At 35.4% G+C, this 18,379-nt stretch overlaps 1 protein-coding gene across 3 annotated transcripts in view; it reads left to right on the plus strand.

Moving 5' to 3' along the window:
• The window catches only part of PARP8 (poly(ADP-ribose) polymerase family member 8), a 181,580-nt gene that overhangs the window by 94,819 nt on the left and 68,382 nt on the right, over positions 1 to 18,379 (plus strand). For 2 of the 3 annotated variants that reach the window (XM_007470737.1, XM_007470738.1), the window contains 5 exons: positions 2,540 to 2,577; positions 9,713 to 9,802; positions 10,371 to 10,441; positions 11,957 to 12,034; positions 13,540 to 13,634. In XM_007470737.1, coding sequence (XP_007470799.1) covers positions 2,540 to 2,577; positions 9,713 to 9,802; positions 10,371 to 10,441; positions 11,957 to 12,034; positions 13,540 to 13,634 — 372 coding nt within the window. The remainder of the gene's footprint in view (positions 1 to 2,539; positions 2,578 to 9,712; positions 9,803 to 10,370; positions 10,442 to 11,956; positions 12,035 to 13,539; positions 13,635 to 18,379) is intronic. The other variant, XM_007470739.1, reaches the window with a different exon arrangement.

The raw sequence follows: 18,379 nt of genomic DNA on the forward strand, positions 1-18,379 counted from the left end.
TTTAATGAGTTTTTTGGGGGGAAGGGGGGTTGGTTCTGTCAGTTTCTCATACTATGACTGTGGAGTTGTCTGTTATTCCCTTTAATTCTGTCAGGTTTTGTCTCATGGTTTTTGAAGCTGTGTTATTAGGTACATGCACATTCATGATTATAGTGCCATCATCCTGATGAATTGACCCGTTTATATTATGAATGATCTCTTTGTATCTTTGTCTTGAGGTCTTTGTTAAACACTTCAGTCTTCTTATGCTTACCTTTGCATGGTATATCTTTTCCATTTAAAATTTTTCAAACTACCGGTGTCTTTTTATTTAATGTGGATCTCTTAAAGACAGCATAGAGTTGGATCTAGCTTTTTTTAATCCATCTGTTCACCTTTGCCTTTTATTCAATGTGTTTAGTCCATTAGCATTTAAGGCAATTCTTGCTATGGTAGGATTCAGGCACCATTTATTATTTTGTTTTCTATTTGCCCCTTGTTTTTTGTTCCTCTGTTCCTGCTTTCTTTTGGATTAAAGGTTCCAAAATGCTTTTAGAATTCCATTTAATTTATTATTGTTTTTAATCTTATTTTGTGCTTGCTCTAGGAATTACAATATATATTCGAAGTTTTCTTAGAGTTATTATTTAGGGTTAATATTATACCATTTCCCATAAGATTAAGGACCTTGAAACTGTATGTGACCGTTTAAGCCCTCCCTGACATTATGCTGTAACTGTCATGTGTACTACATTTACATATGTTATAAATCACACTATGAAGTGTTAGAATTTTTACTTTAAACAACTATGTATATTTTAAAAACATTAAGAGAAAAATAGTCTTTTATGTTTACAATTTTTGGTGCTTTTCATTCCTTCTGGGTAATTGAATTTCTGATATCATTCAGCTTGAAGAACTTCGTTTGGGATTTCTTATACTTTAGGTCTGCTGGGACCTGTTTCCACAATTATCTCGTATCTGAAAGCTTCTTTATTTGCCTTCATTCTTGACAGATATATAGCTTGGATAAAGAATTCTGGTTTCATAGTTGTTTGTTTACCCCCCCGTTTCCCTCCCGCCCCAGCTCTTTACTGTTCAACTGTCCTGTGTCCTCCATAGTTTCTTATGAAAACTTAACACTGATTCTTGTTTCCCTACTGATTCCCTACAAGTAATGTGCCACTTTTTTCTCTTCTTTAAATTTTTTTTTTTTCTACTTGGTTTTCAGCAGTTTGACTATGTGCACCTAGAATTAATTTTCTTTGCACTTATATCCTGTTCGGGATTTTCTGGGCTTCTTCGATCTATACATCTATGTCGTTCACCCAAATTAGGAGATTTTCAGCTTTTTTCCCCCTGCATTATTCTCCCTCTTTTCACCTTCTAAAACTCTAATTATATAAAATATTTGCTGTTTTGCTAGTGTCCCACAAGACCCTGATGATGTCTTTGTGTTTGTTTGTTTCTTCTTGAGATTGGATTTTCCTTTACATCCTTAACCATACTTATTAACTGTTTTAACATCACTGAGGGCTAATCCCAACACTTGGGTGAAATTTTCTCTCGAATGTTGGTTCAAGGTTCCTGTTTGTTCACGTCAAGTAATTTGGACTGTTTTCACTTTGTGAATGATACGTTACATAGGCTCTGTATTCTGTACGTTTCTTCAAAGAGAATTGATATGTTTTTGGTCTTAACGGGCAGTTATTTTGGCTGAACTCGAACTCAATTTTGACTTTTCTGTGACAGGTGGCAGCTCCACTGACCCATCCAAAAAGCTAATATTGAAAGTGTGCTGTGCGTCATGCTTATGTGTTTACCATAGGTAATTGTGCTGAAAATACAAATAGACATGGACCTTAACCTCAGGAGACTTGCAATCTACCTGACACAGAGAGTAGAGTAAACAAAGTATGACAAGTCCCCGCATGTCGTATGAGAAAGGTACATAGAGACAGTGGAGTTACTGAAAAAGGAGTTGTTATCAATGATTTTTGAAACAACTCAACCCTTCTGGGAACAGGAGGTAGTTTCTTTATTATATATAGCAATGATGAAAGATTGGCTGATGAATAGCTATTAGTTACACTGTCATAATTTTGTTAGTTCTTTGAAGAAAAGGAAGTGTTTGAAAAGCACAGCATATTGTGAGGAAACAGTATTAAAAATAAATGTTTAAATAATTCTTGAGTGCCGTACTAAACAGGAGAAATACTTCTCTTTTGCTAAGAAAAGCTGATTTGATAAAACCTGAGCAAACAATGCACATGATCATAAATTACTGAATGTTAGACATTGCTGAGATAAAAGACCTAGCTATAATTAAAAAAGTATCACAAAAGACATATATTACTATGTCATATATCTTAAAAATCTGTAAGTTTCCTCTGTCAAATATCAAAGACGTTTTCTAATCCATTTTGTTATCTATACTTATATCTATATAAAGTAATGGGTAACACGGGGTTGGTTTTCATTGTGTAAAAGCGTTTGCCTTAGCAGTAACTTGAGCCTTTCTTTTCTCTCTCTCTTTTTTTTTTTTTTCCTGTTTTAACAGTGTATCCTATTCAGTACATGTATCTGAAGATTACCCAGGTATGTTTTTCTTTTTCTTTTTATTACAAATATTCATGCCATGATTTTTTGAATAGCTTTTTCTTCTGGACATGTAAAATGTATATAAATATATCTAGGGGTGAAGGGTTGGCAGGGGAAGACTTAATATAAAAGAATTCTTTTGATTGCCTGTGAGTTACATGTCTCACCCTGAGACACAGTACAGAATCAAAATAGTTCTCCCATGAAACTACTTTCCTTGAGTCCATATGATAGCTTCATCCTGTATATTTACCTCATTACAATTAAAATGAAGATTCTCTAAACCGGTTTAGCTGTTGGCTTTAGAACATTATTTAGCTTTTCATACTCTAAAAATAATGGGTAGGAGTAACAGCTAAAATAATAGCTAAAAAAATAGTAATATTTGAAAATAATAGGCCTTTCTTAATTTCTCTAAATTTATATACAGTTGAACACATCTCACAACAACTCTCTGAGGTTGTTACTATAATATCCTCATTTTACAGTTGAATGACGACACTACTAGTAAGAGGAAGAACTGCAATTTGAACCCAATAGTCCAGAGCCCGTGGACCATACCGCTAGACTGTACTAGCCTTCTTGCATATGCACAGATGTCCTCACTATGTGTCCTGAAATAGATTACTAGATCCACACACATTTGTCCATAGAAAACTGAATGTAAGGTCACTACAGATCTATTTTTCTGTAGATCAAACCAGTATCTTTCTTCTAGGCCATGTTCAGTCTTACTTTCTAGACTGACTGTAATCTCACCAGAGCCCAGGATGTGTATGCCAATATTTAAGTCATGATAATTTGGACTTTATCTTTAATGTTTTTCTCACTAATGGTGTCTGTAATTTTGTCTTGAGTAAGAGCACGAGCACTGTAGACTTAGTGTAGATCAAATATGACTTGATTAGTTTACCCCAAAGAAAAAAGTATAATGCAAGAATCTATTTTTTATCATATTCTGTGGCAAAGATTAGCAAATTTTAACTGCCTATGTTTCATATATATATTTTTTACTCCAGCATTCTTACTTTATAAAATCTGATGGTTACCAAACTAACAGTTCTGATCTGTCAGGGTCATAAATTGAAATCATAATTCCAATTCCTATTCAAATCTAGCCATTTTATTCACTTACTATGCATGATTGGGATCATAATTTTCTGTATAAAATGAGTAGATTGCTATAAGTGACTTTGATTACGTATACTTTGAGTATTTTTTAAAAAATAATTAGTTAATAATGTGGTACGAGGATATTGTAAAATATTTTTTTAGCCTTTAAGCTAAGTATTTCCAGTGGCAATTTGCATTATGCATTTAACCTTTCTGTAAGATCAAATGTTACACTTTAAAATAATTTTCACATATCATAAGTTCCCTTACAGTTGTTTTGCTATGATCTCCATATGTTTTAAGCATAGCATTCTATAAAACTATTGTGCAATTTTACAAGGAGAGTTATTCATTATTAAAAATATGCCTATTTTTAATAGTACTATAAAAAGTATTCTAGGCAGATATTATTGGAAGAACCAAGACATGAAATGTATAAAGAAAAAAAATTTCTTAGCTGGTTTTGAAATCAGCCCTCCCCCTTATTATGATATGGTATGTTTTTGATGCTGAATGTTTGCTTAAATATGTTAGGAAAATAAAAGCCCCACTATTTATTGTAAATATTATGATTATTATGCTTCTCATCTGTGGCAGCTCCTAGAGATGTCAGCCAAGAGAGATGCAGGACATTTAAGTCAGGGTGATAGAAATAATGCCACAAATGAAAGCCCCCTGAAGACAGTAAGTGAATTATTCTGTAGCGCAAGAAATACGGTAGATGCCTTTAATAAACCAAGTGAACCAAATGTTTAGCTCCCTCTTGTGGTCAAGAAGTATTACTCTGGTTTTTCTCACCATATGGGAGCCCCACTGGAACTACAGTATACAAAAATTAAAATTAAAACATAAAGTATTGGTTATCATTGGTGCTTTTTAAAATTGAGTTTACATCATGAAGCAAGTGCATAGTGAATTGCCAATATAATTTAATTTATAAAAGAGAAGTGTAAATAAAACACAGAGATGGAGAGAGAGATTAGTGCATTTGGGGATAGAATTTTGAATTGGTTGATGCCACGTATTTTCTTATACATGATTGAATTGATTCTAAACACCAGTTTGTGTATAGACAGAACAAGTGCTATCATGACATTTTATACTTGAAGAAATGCGCTGAGGGAAGTTAAATATTCCGCAAGGATGTGTAGTTTGGTGGTAACCAAGTCTATAATTCAGTTCGGATTCCTATCACTTCTGCGGAAGAAGTAGTAGTAGTATTTCTATGGAGCTTTTTCTTCAAAGTGAATATTACTGTTATAATATGTTCCCCATTATTAAATTTTAATCCATAGTTATTTGTACTAGGAGTTCAGTTAATACGCTTGATTTCTTATATAGATAATATTATATGAAAATTATGGGCTTCCCTGGTGGCGCAGTGGTTGAGAGTCCGCCTGCCGATGCAGGGGACACGGGTTCGTGCCCCGGTCCGGGAAGATCCCACATGCCGCGGAGCGGCTGGGCCCGTGAGCCATGGCCGCTGAGCCTGCGCGTCCGGAGCCTGTGCTCCGCAACGGGAGAGGCCACAACAGTGAGAGGCCCGCGTACCGCAAAAAACAAACAAACAAACAAAATTATATGTTTGCTCTTCCTTTCCAGTATTCATACCTGTATTTTTTTCTCCTCTTGTACTGGCTGGAATTTCCAGAATGATTTTTAATAATAGATATGAAAATTGGCAGCTTTGTTCCTTTTCTCAAAATTAGTGAGCTTGCTTCTAGTTGCTTTCAGAAAAGCAAGTATCATTCCTTTTCTCATTTACTAAGCTTTTTTTTTTTTTTTTTTTTTTTTTTTTTAAGAAGGAGTATTAAGTCTTTATCGAATTCTTGTTTGGCATCTAATGAGGTATCGTGTATGTTTTCTCCTTTGAATAGAAGGTGACAAGTTATATATTAGCAGATATCTTAAGGCTGCTCTATAAGAACTACGTGTATTTTGTCATGTACTCTGTTATTAAATACTTCAAATTGATGATGGAATTAAACTGTTCTTTGGCATTTGATAGAACTTGCTAGCAAATCTATCTGAGCCTGTATCTTTTTTTTTTTTTTTTAATTTTTTGAGGTACGCGGGCCTCTCACTGTTGTGGCCTCTCCCGTTGCGGAGCACAGGCTCCGGACGCACAGGCTCAGCGGCCGTGGCTCACGGGCCCAGCCGCTCCGCGGCATGTGGGATCTTCCCGGACCGGGGCACGAACCCGTGTTCCCTGCATCGGCAGGCGGATGCTCAACCACTGCGCCACCTGGTATCTTTTTAGGGATGGTTCTATAGCAGTTGTCATATATTTCTGCCATGATTGATGAATCTGTTCTTTGTTTCTATTTCTTAGTCATTTTTAAACATGTGTTCTTCTTGAAAGCCCACTATGTTGGAGGAATGTCCAAATTTTTCAGCAAAAAGTGTTTTTAATAGTATTCAGCCTGTAAGTCTAAAAATCTTCTGCATCTCTGTGGTTATTTCTCCTTTCTCATTTCTGTTATTTTATATATATATATATATATATATATATATATATATATATCTCTATATATAATAAAACATATATGTGTGTGTGTGTGTGTGTGTGTGTGTGTGTGTGTGTGTGTGTGTGTGTGTCTTATCAAGGGAGTATGCAGAACAGCGACCAGGTCACGAGCCCACGTCCCGGCATCGGCAGGCGGACTCTCAACCACTGCGCCACCAGGGAAGCCCTGTTATTTTATATTTATTCTTGTCTTTTTCTCCCCTTGATTTTTCTTCCAGAAAGCTTGCCTATTTTAAAAATTATTTCAAACAAATGCTCTCTTTTATGTTGCTTTTAATTTCTAAATGCAGTAATCTTGATAGTACTTTTATTAATTCCTTCTGCTAATGTTCCTCAGGATTTTTTTCCTACTTTTTCTGGATAATACGGTTCAGTGCTTAGCTCATCACCTAAGTTTGAAAATACAGTATGGAATTTTTTTTGCCCTATGAACATGTATTAGCATAATCCTCCAAATTCAGGATTATGCCATCCTATTTATTCCTTAGCAGATTTGCCATTTTATAGTTTTAATCTATTAAGTTACCTGTGCCATCTATTGGAACTCATTTCATAGTTTGTTTTTGTGAAAATGAAAATTGAGAGGGTCTTCAGTTTTAGGTATACATAATAACATGTATAAAAATGAAATACTAAAGACATATTGGCTCTTCAAATAAAATGAAGAAATAAAGCAGCCTTCTAGTTTACCTGTGGAGTTTCTACTGTAGACAGTTTTCTGTTTTTTAAAGGTAAGTATATTACAAATCACAGATAATTGACTCTGTTGTGACAGGCCAGCAGAATTCTTTCTCATCAGTTACCACCTTTAATTGGGAGGCTTACCTACTGGAGGGTATGAATTCTCTCGTTTCTCTTACATGTTTTACAAGATACTACAATTGTTGAGTGGCAATATTTTGATATAAAAAAACATAGCAAAGCATTGATGTTTGGATTCAGACAGTTTTACCACTTACTACGCCCTGTGTAATTACTTTGTTACTTAAATAATTTGGGTGAATTAATTTTTCTCAGCCTTGGTTTCCTCATCTTTGAAATAGGGATAATAATTGGCTTGGTGGTTGACATGAATATCATATGTAGAGGAAATATGCAGATTGTATTATAAAACCAGTATAGTTATTATTTATAATTATTTCTATTAAGTTACATAGTAATGAATAATGGAATGCTGGCTTAAATTAGAAATAGAATAAAAGCAGTAATTTAAGAGATGCGTTTCTGTAGCTCTCTACTCATCTCACCCTTGTCCAGTAATGCTTGCCTAGTCTGGTAGGGAAGGGAAGAGAAAATAGTCATACTGTTAACAGCCTTAAACAAAAATCTACAGGTTCTCTACAAAACATACATGTTAAAGAACCTAATTGTCCCCGGAAGCTTTCAGGAAAAGAAATTGCCAGCCTTAGACTCAAGTGGGAGACTTCCCGTGAAGGAATTTGAGTTTGAAAGCATTCTGTTCTGTCACTGACTCATTCTGTTACCTTAAATGCATTCTTTATCCTTTTTGTGTCCTCCTTTCCTATGTCTAAACAAAGACAATGTATTATTACAGATATCAAAATAGGTTGAGGAAGATTTAGAAATAATTATTTAAACAACAACAAAAGAAAACATAGAATCAATTCAGACAGCTGGGACGCTCCTCAAAGTCATCAGCAGACCTCTTCCTTTTATAACTAAGCAGACAGTGGCTTAGATTTAAAGGGATCAACAGCTAATTGGTAGCAGAGTCTAGATTTGAAGTGCTTTGTCTACTCTTACATTTCTGTTCTTGACTTGAATACACCTCTGTGATCTGGCCTATTGTATCATAATGGTTATTTAATGGATACTGTTATGCAAACTGAAAACATTTTGGTTTGGGTAAATTAAGCCAAAAGCAGAAATTAAAAGTGTTCTAATGCTTAAATACTAATCAAAATACAGACTGGTAGAAAATCTCTTAGAAAATGATATGTCGAATGCCTAATCCTGTCTTTCGGTGTTATGCAACAATTATTTACTAAATTATATTGTCTTGAATCACACCTCACTGCCTTCCAGTGTCAGCACTTTGTGGGAGCCATTTGATCCTTTAAATTGAGTTATTCATTTCCCTGTTTTCTTAAACAGAAGGTTCTAATTTATTGGCCTCTTGATGCTTTGGTACAATCCTCCTCATTCCATGACACTGAGGTATTCCATGATATGGAGTCCACTGTCCAGATTTTTCTGGATCTTCCCTTCTAGTTGGTGGTCAGCTATTGCTTCCATTGCTCTTTTTCTTCTCAAGTTTGCGTCAAGGAATCCATTGTACATAGGGAAAACCGAACTATGCACAATGAATCAGTAAGGCTCTGAATGAGGGTTTAAGAGGTTTAAAAATGGACTGAACCCTCTGAATGAGGGTTAAGAAATTTAATAACTCTGTTTTAACAGAGCAGCTGTTGATCCTCACCCGAAGGTATGAGTTTACTGACAGAAGAGACCCCAGATAAGCAGTCAAAGGCTCACCTAATATGATGAGACAGTAATTAAAAAGTTATACTAAATCTGTTTCTTAATCCGGGGTCTCACTTGATAAACACAAAAATCCTCACACCCTCCTAGATGCTACTTGAAAAGGAAATAAGGCAAAATTTGTAATTAGAACAAATCAAAGTAATGGGGCAAACCTGTTTTGTTTCAAGTCTAATCCACCCCCGTCTCCTCTCAGATTCCTGAATAACTTAAAGCCTTGTGACTTTGAGAGTCTTTTGTGGCTATGTTGTGAATACATATCACTGTCACTACTCAAGGTCTAAAAACAGTACAGATGTTTCTTTGGAAATAAAGTAATGACTTAGCTATCGATCATTTAAAAATCATGTTCTCATTGTACTGACACAATATTATGAAAACTGGGCTCAAGATCTTTTATCATGTGTTCAGTAAGTCATCTGAACACTCATTTCTCCTAGCAGAAATTGATACAGGCTTCTATTGTTGGTTAGGTCTATTTTATACTTTTATTTTTTATATATATTTTTACATTTTTTATACATCATTGATGAGTGTATTATAGGACCATTATTTAAAAATTGGTTAAATATTTGTTGAATAGCTGTGTCACAGATGCCCTGTAATCATCAATGAGCAAAAAAAATAACAGTCGTGTGTCATATTACCAGATACTTGATACCGATGTTGGGAAGGATGCTCTTCAATGAATTGAGGCAACCAGTTGCGTCCAAGTGATCCATTACTGCATGGGATGTTAGAGATGTGTTCGGATAGTCTCTATCCAAAGTCCATATTTCTCTAGGAGATGCAAACATCTTTAAAGAAGCTATTTACAATTAATTCGCACATAAACCTGCAATTTACTTCATTTTTTTTCTGAGATTAATCAGAACCGTAGTGTGTGCCTTATGAGTGTTGGAAGCGATGTGGCTATACCTTAATTTTTTTTAATAAAGGTTGTACTTTTTCAAGTTACTATGCCTTTAGTTGTCTGTATTTCTTTTGCAGATAATACATATGTGTCAAGTTCAGAAAATGATGAAGATGTATTAGTTACTACAGAGCCAATTCCAGTAATTTTTCATCGAATAGCAACAGGTAATAGGAATACACTATTTTCTTAAATTCCAGGTTAGTATTTTCTTGATTGTAGGTAGCTTTGTTTTTTGGTTTCTTTTAACCCATATAGTATTTATCTTTGGCATCTATAAATCTGGTTTTCCATACAGATTTTCTATTTAAAGTCATTAATTTGTTTTTCAACAGTTTTAAAAATGCATAAATTAGTACTTTTAAAAAGTCCCATTTAAATGCCTTATGCAGATATTTGCTTTTGTGAAAATATTTTCATTCATAGTGATACTGCCAGACAAACTGAATATTTAAAAAACATACTGAAGGCAATGTAGATCCCATGAAATATATAGTGAGAACTGAAGGAATTTGTACTGTGGCCACTTCAGTTTGAGCACATTTTTATGGGCAATGAAACATCAGAATAGTTTGTATGTAATATAATTCGCCAACATAATATAATTTCAAAATATCCCTTAATTTCTCTTGCAAAGGAAAGAATCATCTATGGGGTGTTTTTATACTGAAACTTATAAATATTTGGTAAATAGTATACTGAAAACTAAAATGATTCTTTAATTATAACTTTCAGAATTAAGAAAGACAAATGACATTAACTGTTGCTTATCCATAAAATCCAAATTACAGAAGGAAAATGGGGAGGTATGTAAATTACATTTTATGTTTTATTATATTTCTTCAAACAGTATAGATATATTTGAAATTTACTGTGTATTTGTAGTTAATATCATCATTATTTAGGTTAAAATTGCATACAGTGAATGAAGTACATGCTCCTGGCTTAGGGACTTATGTATGGGAAAGATGGTGGCCTAAAATTAGCTACCTTTCAAGTAATAGAAAGAACATCTGGTTTAAATCTAAATAAAGTGCATACAAAACCTAACTTGTTCTCTGTGTTTTCATCAAATAATGTAGTTGATTGAAGAGCACTTATGTAACATATGTAGAATAACCGTATGTTATTCTAAACTGTATGTTTAGATTAACTGTATGTGGTATACATAGTTTTGATCAGACCCTTAGAATTTCATCTGTAAAAGGTGATCTTTCTAGCTAAAGGAACACAGAGCTTGGGTATAGTCTTATTATTTTTGGCCAGTGTTAAAACAACAACAACAAACATATCCCCTTTCCTCACCTTCAAGAAGTTTACTTCAATCTCTAAGTAAATACTGGGACATTAAACAAACAAAATGAATGTGGTGGCACCCGACCATTCTTTGGTTTTAAAACTATGCACTGAATGCAACCCTGCCTTCCCCTCAGTGTTGTACCATTCATCGTGCTCTTCAGTAGCCAAACTGAGAATCACTGATTTAGCATTATTGCTGCTAAAACCAAAAACTGTTTGTATTTTACAAAACCCAAATTCCCTTTTCTAGGTTTTTTGTTTGCCTTAGGAATTTGAAATTTTATCTAGAAATTTAGGGATAATTACAAAACATTGAATTAATAGATTCCTGTGTCTAAAAGCAGCTACCTTTTCTCTTAATTACTTTAAAAGGGTCAGGGATAGGAATAGTTACTTTAGATGAATCTTTGTTTTTTGTACTTTAGACACATTTTCTATTACTTTGTTTGTACTTTAGACACAGTTCAGTTAATTAGAAACTCAAACTTCAAGTTCAAGCATATTTAATTAAATATCCTTTTGAAATCTGAAATCTAAGATAATTTCTACAAAGTTCTCTTCATAATGTGATTTGTATCTATTTTCATAATTTGAGCTTTATATTATTAGATTCAAAGTGCCTTTTCTTTCATACCATTATGTGGAGTTGGCAGTGGAAGTGAGAACAGTCTGGGATAAATAACGCTGAGGAATTTTTTAATAAAAAATTGAATCAGTGTGAGCTGCTCAGATGTTTTATCAGAACAAACCCCAAATTGTAATTGATTAACATAGCTTTTTATATACATCAAATATTAAATTGTACAACTCAAGACCAGTGAAACATACATAGAGCTTAATGCACCCACAAAATTGTCTCTTACTACCTTTTTGTTTTCGGTTTGTACTGCACCAACATTTCTTTTATTTAAAATCCATGTGGTATGCATGAGACCTACCTATTATGGTCATTTGTTACTTTAGTTTCAGAAGGAGGAAAACTAGTTTGACCATTAAAATTGCCTTCTTACTATTATTTTAAGGAGTCAAGACAAAATAGTACGGTGGAAGAAGATTCTGAAGGAGATAATGATTCTGAAGAATTTTATTATGGAGGACAGGTAAGCACACCAGCTCCTCCAAATAGCCACTCTCAAAGGTAGCAGTAGCCATACTCGTTCTAGTGGAAATCTGCGCTTGTCATCTAAAAGACCTGTGTGTTGTTCAGGGTTCTGTAACTAACAAGGAAATTCCTATAATTTGTCTGTCGCTCATTTTCTATATATTTTCAGGAATTATGGTTACTTTTGCAATTATTTGACTGTAATCATTTATTTACATTGAAGTTGTCTTAACTTCATTACAGATGTTTTACAGACAGCATCTTATTATGCTTTTAACTTTTACATTTATTAAGCATATTGTGCTCAGTCAATATTTTGAAATGGTGACACTAATAAAAGCATGAACTGTTAGTTTTAAATAGAAGGTGATTAACCTTTATAAAAACTAATAGGCCCTAATTATCGAGCATCCTCATTATTTGTATTCATTATCTTCCTTTTCCTTCTATACTATAGTTTGTTGAAAAATTGTTATGAAGAAACATCGTAATTTATATATATGAAAATAGCATAGCCACATATGCATCTATATGAAAGAATTCATTATATTTTTCCAGAACAATGTTAAAATTTTAAACTGAGCATTTGATTTTAGGATATGGCTATATAAGTTGTCTTGTTCTGTTTCTGTAAACTTCTTGATCCAATATGCTTTGTAACTTGGATAGTTTAAGGGAAAGGTAATATGTTAAAGAGATGCTTTAAAGCCAGTTATTATTATGTAAAGAATGCAAGTCAATTTATTCATTCAGAATCAGAAATTAGTAATCTGTCAATCAAGTGTATGCAAGGCAGTAGAGGTATGGACGGACATAAATAAAACTAGGTTTCCTGTCTCCAGAATGCCTTACTAGGAATGGGGTACTTTTCCTAATGATTCTTTAACCAATATAATACTCTAACATTCTGCAAAATAATTCTTCCAGTTTCGATTTTTATTTACACTGCTAATTCTTACAGGGGGAAGTAAATATTTTTTTTCAGTCTAGAAGTTTTTCAGATTATCTGCCACTTCACTCCTTTTAACATTGGCATTGTCTTCGTATCAGAGTAGTCAAATATTACTTTTTAAGCATAATAAATTATACTAGATGTATGTGAACCTAAGAACTTTAGTGAATGTATTGCTGAACTGTCTCTACTTTTGTGTGTGTGTGTGTGTGTGTGGTACGCGGGCCTCTCACCGCTGTGGCCTCTCCCGTTGCGGAGCACAGGCTCCGGACGCGCAGGCTCAGCGGCCATGGCTCACGGGCCCAGCCGCTCCGCGGCACGTGGGATCTTCCCGGGCCGGGGCATGAACCCGTGTCCCCCGCTTCGGCAGGCGGACTCCCAACCACTGCGACACCAGGGAAGCCCTGAGCTGTCTATTCTTTTTTCATGAAGGCGACAGAGAAAATGCCCATGGCAGAACTACAGGGTCACCTGTCCAAGAGATTGTTTGTATTTTGAATTTTTTGATTCTCTTTACCCTAAGTCATTTCTAAATTATCCCTTTACATCAGGTGAACTATGACGGGGAGCTGCACAAGCACCCCCAACTCGAAGCTGATTTGTCGGCAGTGAGAGAGATATATGGGCCACATGCAGTTTCTCTCAGGTAAATAAATACCTTTGGTGAATACAACTTAAAATTATTTGGAAAGTCATTGGAATTTTGAGTTGGAGTTAAGTGGAAATTTTCTTGGGCTTAATTACATTTGGAAGTATATGAGAGAGTCTATTATGTTTCTACTTACAGAAAATGACATTTATGGCTATGATTTTTTTGTGTGTACACATGGTTTAAGATTACATTGATTTCATTAAAGAAATGAGTTATTTTTGGAGAGTTAGTCTGATAAAATATCAGTCTTGAGTGGCATTATAATCAATTCCTGTAACAGATTTGGCCAGCTGAGCCCATGTTGTTATCATAAATTAAGGACATATTTGTGTGAACAATAAAAGTAAATAATGCATAACCACTGGTATCCAAATCACATTGTGATATGTAATCTGGCCCCTAAAAAAAGAAAGGAAAAAAAGACATAAGTTTGTGCAATGTGTGTTTGAATGATAATTATTTTTTTTGTTGCAGTTACTTAATATATTATTTGGTGATAAATTTCCAGGCCATTTTCTATTACTTTAATCATTCAGAAGACCCCCACCATCCCTATTTAGACTTTCTTTTCTCTCCTTAAGAAAAACCCTTTTCTGCCATCATACTTGTTTCCTTCCATGAGTCAGATCTGATTTTTCAGATTTTTGTTATCTTCCTAAAGGGTGGTCTCCAAGTCTGCAGACTCCTCTCACAGCCTGACCTCAGTTCCAGCCTCATCCACCCAAACCAGGATTGTTTCTGTTCTCGAAACGTGCTGTATTTCCCCTTGACTTTGTCCATTTGCCCAAGCAGTGCTTCCCTCTCAAACCTGGTTGCTGTCTTTATTCAAGCCCCAGTCTAAAGGTCAGCTTTTCTTTGAGCCTTCCTTGAATCTCTGATGCAGACTGGTTATTCTGCCGTCTGCACTCCCATCACATTTGGCTCTTAATCTCATTTATTAGTCTCTTCATGTCTTGTCGTTATGGGTTTACTTCTCCCCCTCTAGACTGAATTCTGTGAGTGCTGGGGCAGCACACTTTTTTGTTATTTGCCTTTATTTTGTGTTGGTTTGGTTTTCAATCCTGCTTGTACTCCAGTACTTAGCCTGGCACAGGGCATATATGAAATATAAGCTGGGGGCTTCTTGACTGTTTTCAGTGGAACGTCTGTGAAAAATGTTCATATTATCTGGTTATATTCTTTTCAGTGAACATACGGAGATTTTGAGAGAGCAAACGAATACTTAAGGGAGTATAACACAGCTGTAATTTATAATTGCTAACTGTTTCATTTTGCCTGCAGAAACTCACAACCACCTGTGGCCTAAATAAGCTGGGATCGTACACCCGGACCCTCTCCCTCCTGCTCATGGAGGGATATTGGGCTACAACTGAGTGAGGGTGATTGGGATTATACTTGGAAAAGCAAATCTTTGCAATTTCCAAAGTTTTAGCAAATTAGCTGTGATCATTTCACAATTGATCTATGCTCTGGCTCCAGGATAAGGAATATGGAGATTCCATAAGTATTATAGAATGAATAAATGAAGAAGGCAACAGGGACTATCAATAAATTGTCCAGGGATTCCCTGGCGATCCAGTGGTTAAGACTCCACGCTCTCACTGCTGAGAACCTGGGTTCTATCCCTGGTAGGGGAACTAAGATCCCACAAGCTGTGTGGCTCTGCCTAAATAAATAAATTGAACAAAACAATGACTAATTTTTTTAACTTTCGTCAAACTTTGGTTGAAAGCTTAAAACTTTAATTGCAGTAGTTTAACCCTCTCCCCCATGAAAGAAAAATGTCTGTATGTGATTAATTCAACACAACATAGAATTTAGCTGCTTTTCATTTGAAATATGTATTTTTGTTTAGAGAATCACTTTACCACACATTGATTGCTTTTATAAAGTTTTTTTACGTATATTTCCATGCTATTTAGGCCTCAATCATATCATATATATGTATATATATATGAATATTTTTGTTTCTTCAGCAAGCATTTGATAATTTCTTATATTACTATCATAAGGTAAATACTTATAATTTCTATTAGTATCTTCCATTATTAATAAAATATTGATAATTTATGGACTGTTGAAATTAGATAAATATCTGGAATTTCATTCAAGTAAAGTATCTAAAGTCATAAATGGTTTTGATTATTTTCCCTTTGCCTCTTTCACTTACAAGTTTTGGTCCAATTTAACTCTCAATGAATGCAAGCCGTGTTCTTGCCTGCTCTAGATTTCCTCTAACTACAGAGGATGTTTCCAGAATAAATAACCTCCCAGAGGCCTCATGATATAAAGGGAAATCACAGCAGGACTAGTGTGATTTACTTAAAATAGATAAGAATGAATTTACTGTCTGGTCTCAAATACTGTGGCTTGGACATATGGGAGAAAGGAGTAGTTAGGCCTAAGATCTTGGAGTCACCTTCTTTGCAAAGTTTTAAGTCTATTGAAAACAGACTGTTCTAATTAGCTGTTCTTTTACTTAATTGAGTTTCATAAGAACTTAATGGAGTTTGAAGAGCAAAAGTACCTCAATATGCATAATATGCTATTTGCTGTCATTTTTTTTAATGTGACATCTAATGAGAAAGGCAGCTAACCACATCTAAGTTCTCTTTAAGAGAAGAAAAAAAACAGAGATTGCCTCAATTGGGCAAAACTCTCTTTTAGTAGGTTGAGGGAGGCTATAGAAAAAGTGACCGATGATAAATTTATTACTTAAGTAGGTAATTTTAGCTCTACCTGGCCAAATCATTCAAAAGCAGCATTCTGGCTGGGTTGAACCGTACTTGGAAACATTGATGACAATTCTGATTCACAGGCTCTTGTGCAGGAAGTGAGTTAGGTCTCTGGGGGAGCATGGTTAACCCCCTGATCAGTCTGCATGTGTCTCATCTTGAATCATGCAACAAAATGCGGTTATTTTATGTTTTTATTATAAATTTACTCCTATAGTCATGTATTCATTTAAAAAATGATCAGTGCTATTGAAAACAATTTGAGATTAATATTTTTAGAAAGCAGAGAATTACAAATTACAAAATTCTCATTTGGTTGGGAATGAAATGATTCTGATAATTTGCTGATGATGTTTCAGACTTTTACCCCAAATAAAATATCCTTTGCTTTATGATCATCCATCATCCCTTTAAAGAACTGAAGGCAGCTGAGTAATATTCTAATCTTTGTATTGTGGCTAATGTTAAAGTAGGTTGGAAGACTGCAAGATTTTGACTATTCATTTTGATCACTTTTTGTGGTTGGATGATTGTAATTTTGGAGTTGATGTTTTGGAGGACGGGGCATGCAGAGGACTTTTTTAAGGTTTGAGGAAGCTATGCCACTATATTCAGGCCCACCACCCAAACATATATCTCATGGAAAAGAGAGAGAGAGAGGTTGAGAGAGAGAGAGAGAAAGAAAAGGAAAGAAAAAGCCACATAAATCAGGGTGGACCACTTTAATTTCTCTGGATTTCCATTAGTAGTGGGCCAGTAGGACTACTTAACAAATCTCTAGTTCTCCTCTTCTGGCAGATGGCAGGATTGTATTTCCCTACCTCTTTTTTTTTTTTTAAATTAATTAATTAATTAATTTTTTCGCTGCGTTGGGTCTTCATTGATGTGCGTGGGCTTTTGCGGCGAGCGGCGGGGGCTACTCTTCATTGCGGTGCGCGGGCTTCTCCTTGCGATGGCTTCTTTTGTTGCGGAGCATGGGCTCTAGGTGCGCGGGCTTCGGTAGTTGTGCACGTAGGCTCAGTAGTTGTGGCTCACGGGCTCTAGAGCGCAAGCTCAGCAGCTGTGGCTTCGCACGGGCTTAGTTGCTCCGTAGCATGTGGGATCTTCCTGGACCAGGGCTCAAACCCGTGTCCCCTGCATTGGCAGGAGGATTCTTAACCACTGCACCACCAGGGAAGTCCCGTCCCTACCTCTTATAATATCAGCAGTGGACACACAACTAGTGTTGGCCAGTGAAATGTGAACCAAAGTGCTAGTGTGTGAGTTCCCACATCTTCAGTACTCCACCACTCTGGGCCCCTTGGCGACTGCAATGAATAGCATTCTTTCTAGTCCTCTGATTCCATAGTAAGCAGGTAGTGTGAGTGAGATATAAATCCTTTTTTTGTGTGTTAAACCAGTGAGATTTTGAGGATGTTTGTTACTACAGCATAACTTAACCTACACCAAAGTATGTCATTCGTCAAAAGATCTTGGGTTGGATGTTTGTAATGTCCTTTGCAGCATACTGATTCTCCCGCTTCTACCTCTGGAGCCTACGGAAAAGCAGTCTGAACTGAAAACCAGGGGAAAGTGATGGCAGGAGGCACACAGAAGAAAGAAACAAACAGGAGACTATTTTTCAAAGACACTGGCATAAAACCTAGATGCAAGCTTCAGAATGTGAGATCCCAAACAGTCACCTCTACTTCCAATGCCTGTGCTTTCCTCAAGCAAAACCAAGGACTTTTAAATGGAGGGCAGAGTTGTAGCAAGTGTTTACACTGTACCTCTTATACACTGTTATTTTATATGGGTTTCCTTTCTTATCTGGATCTAATTTTTAAATTCTTCTTAGCCCTGTTGTCCTTTAGAGAAATTTATAGCTACCATGAATACAGTCTTGCAAATGCTTTAATCTGCCAAGACTTCTTCCCAACTACTGAGTTTGCATATTTCTTGGCCCATTCACAAACATCTCTCCCACACTGAGCATGAAACACACACTGAGTAGGCATGCAGAGA

Source organism: Lipotes vexillifer, unplaced genomic scaffold (assembly GCF_000442215.2).
Source record: "Lipotes vexillifer unplaced genomic scaffold, Lipotes_vexillifer_v1.1 scaffold96, whole genome shotgun sequence".
Taxonomy (NCBI): Eukaryota; Metazoa; Chordata; class Mammalia; order Artiodactyla; family Lipotidae; genus Lipotes; species Lipotes vexillifer.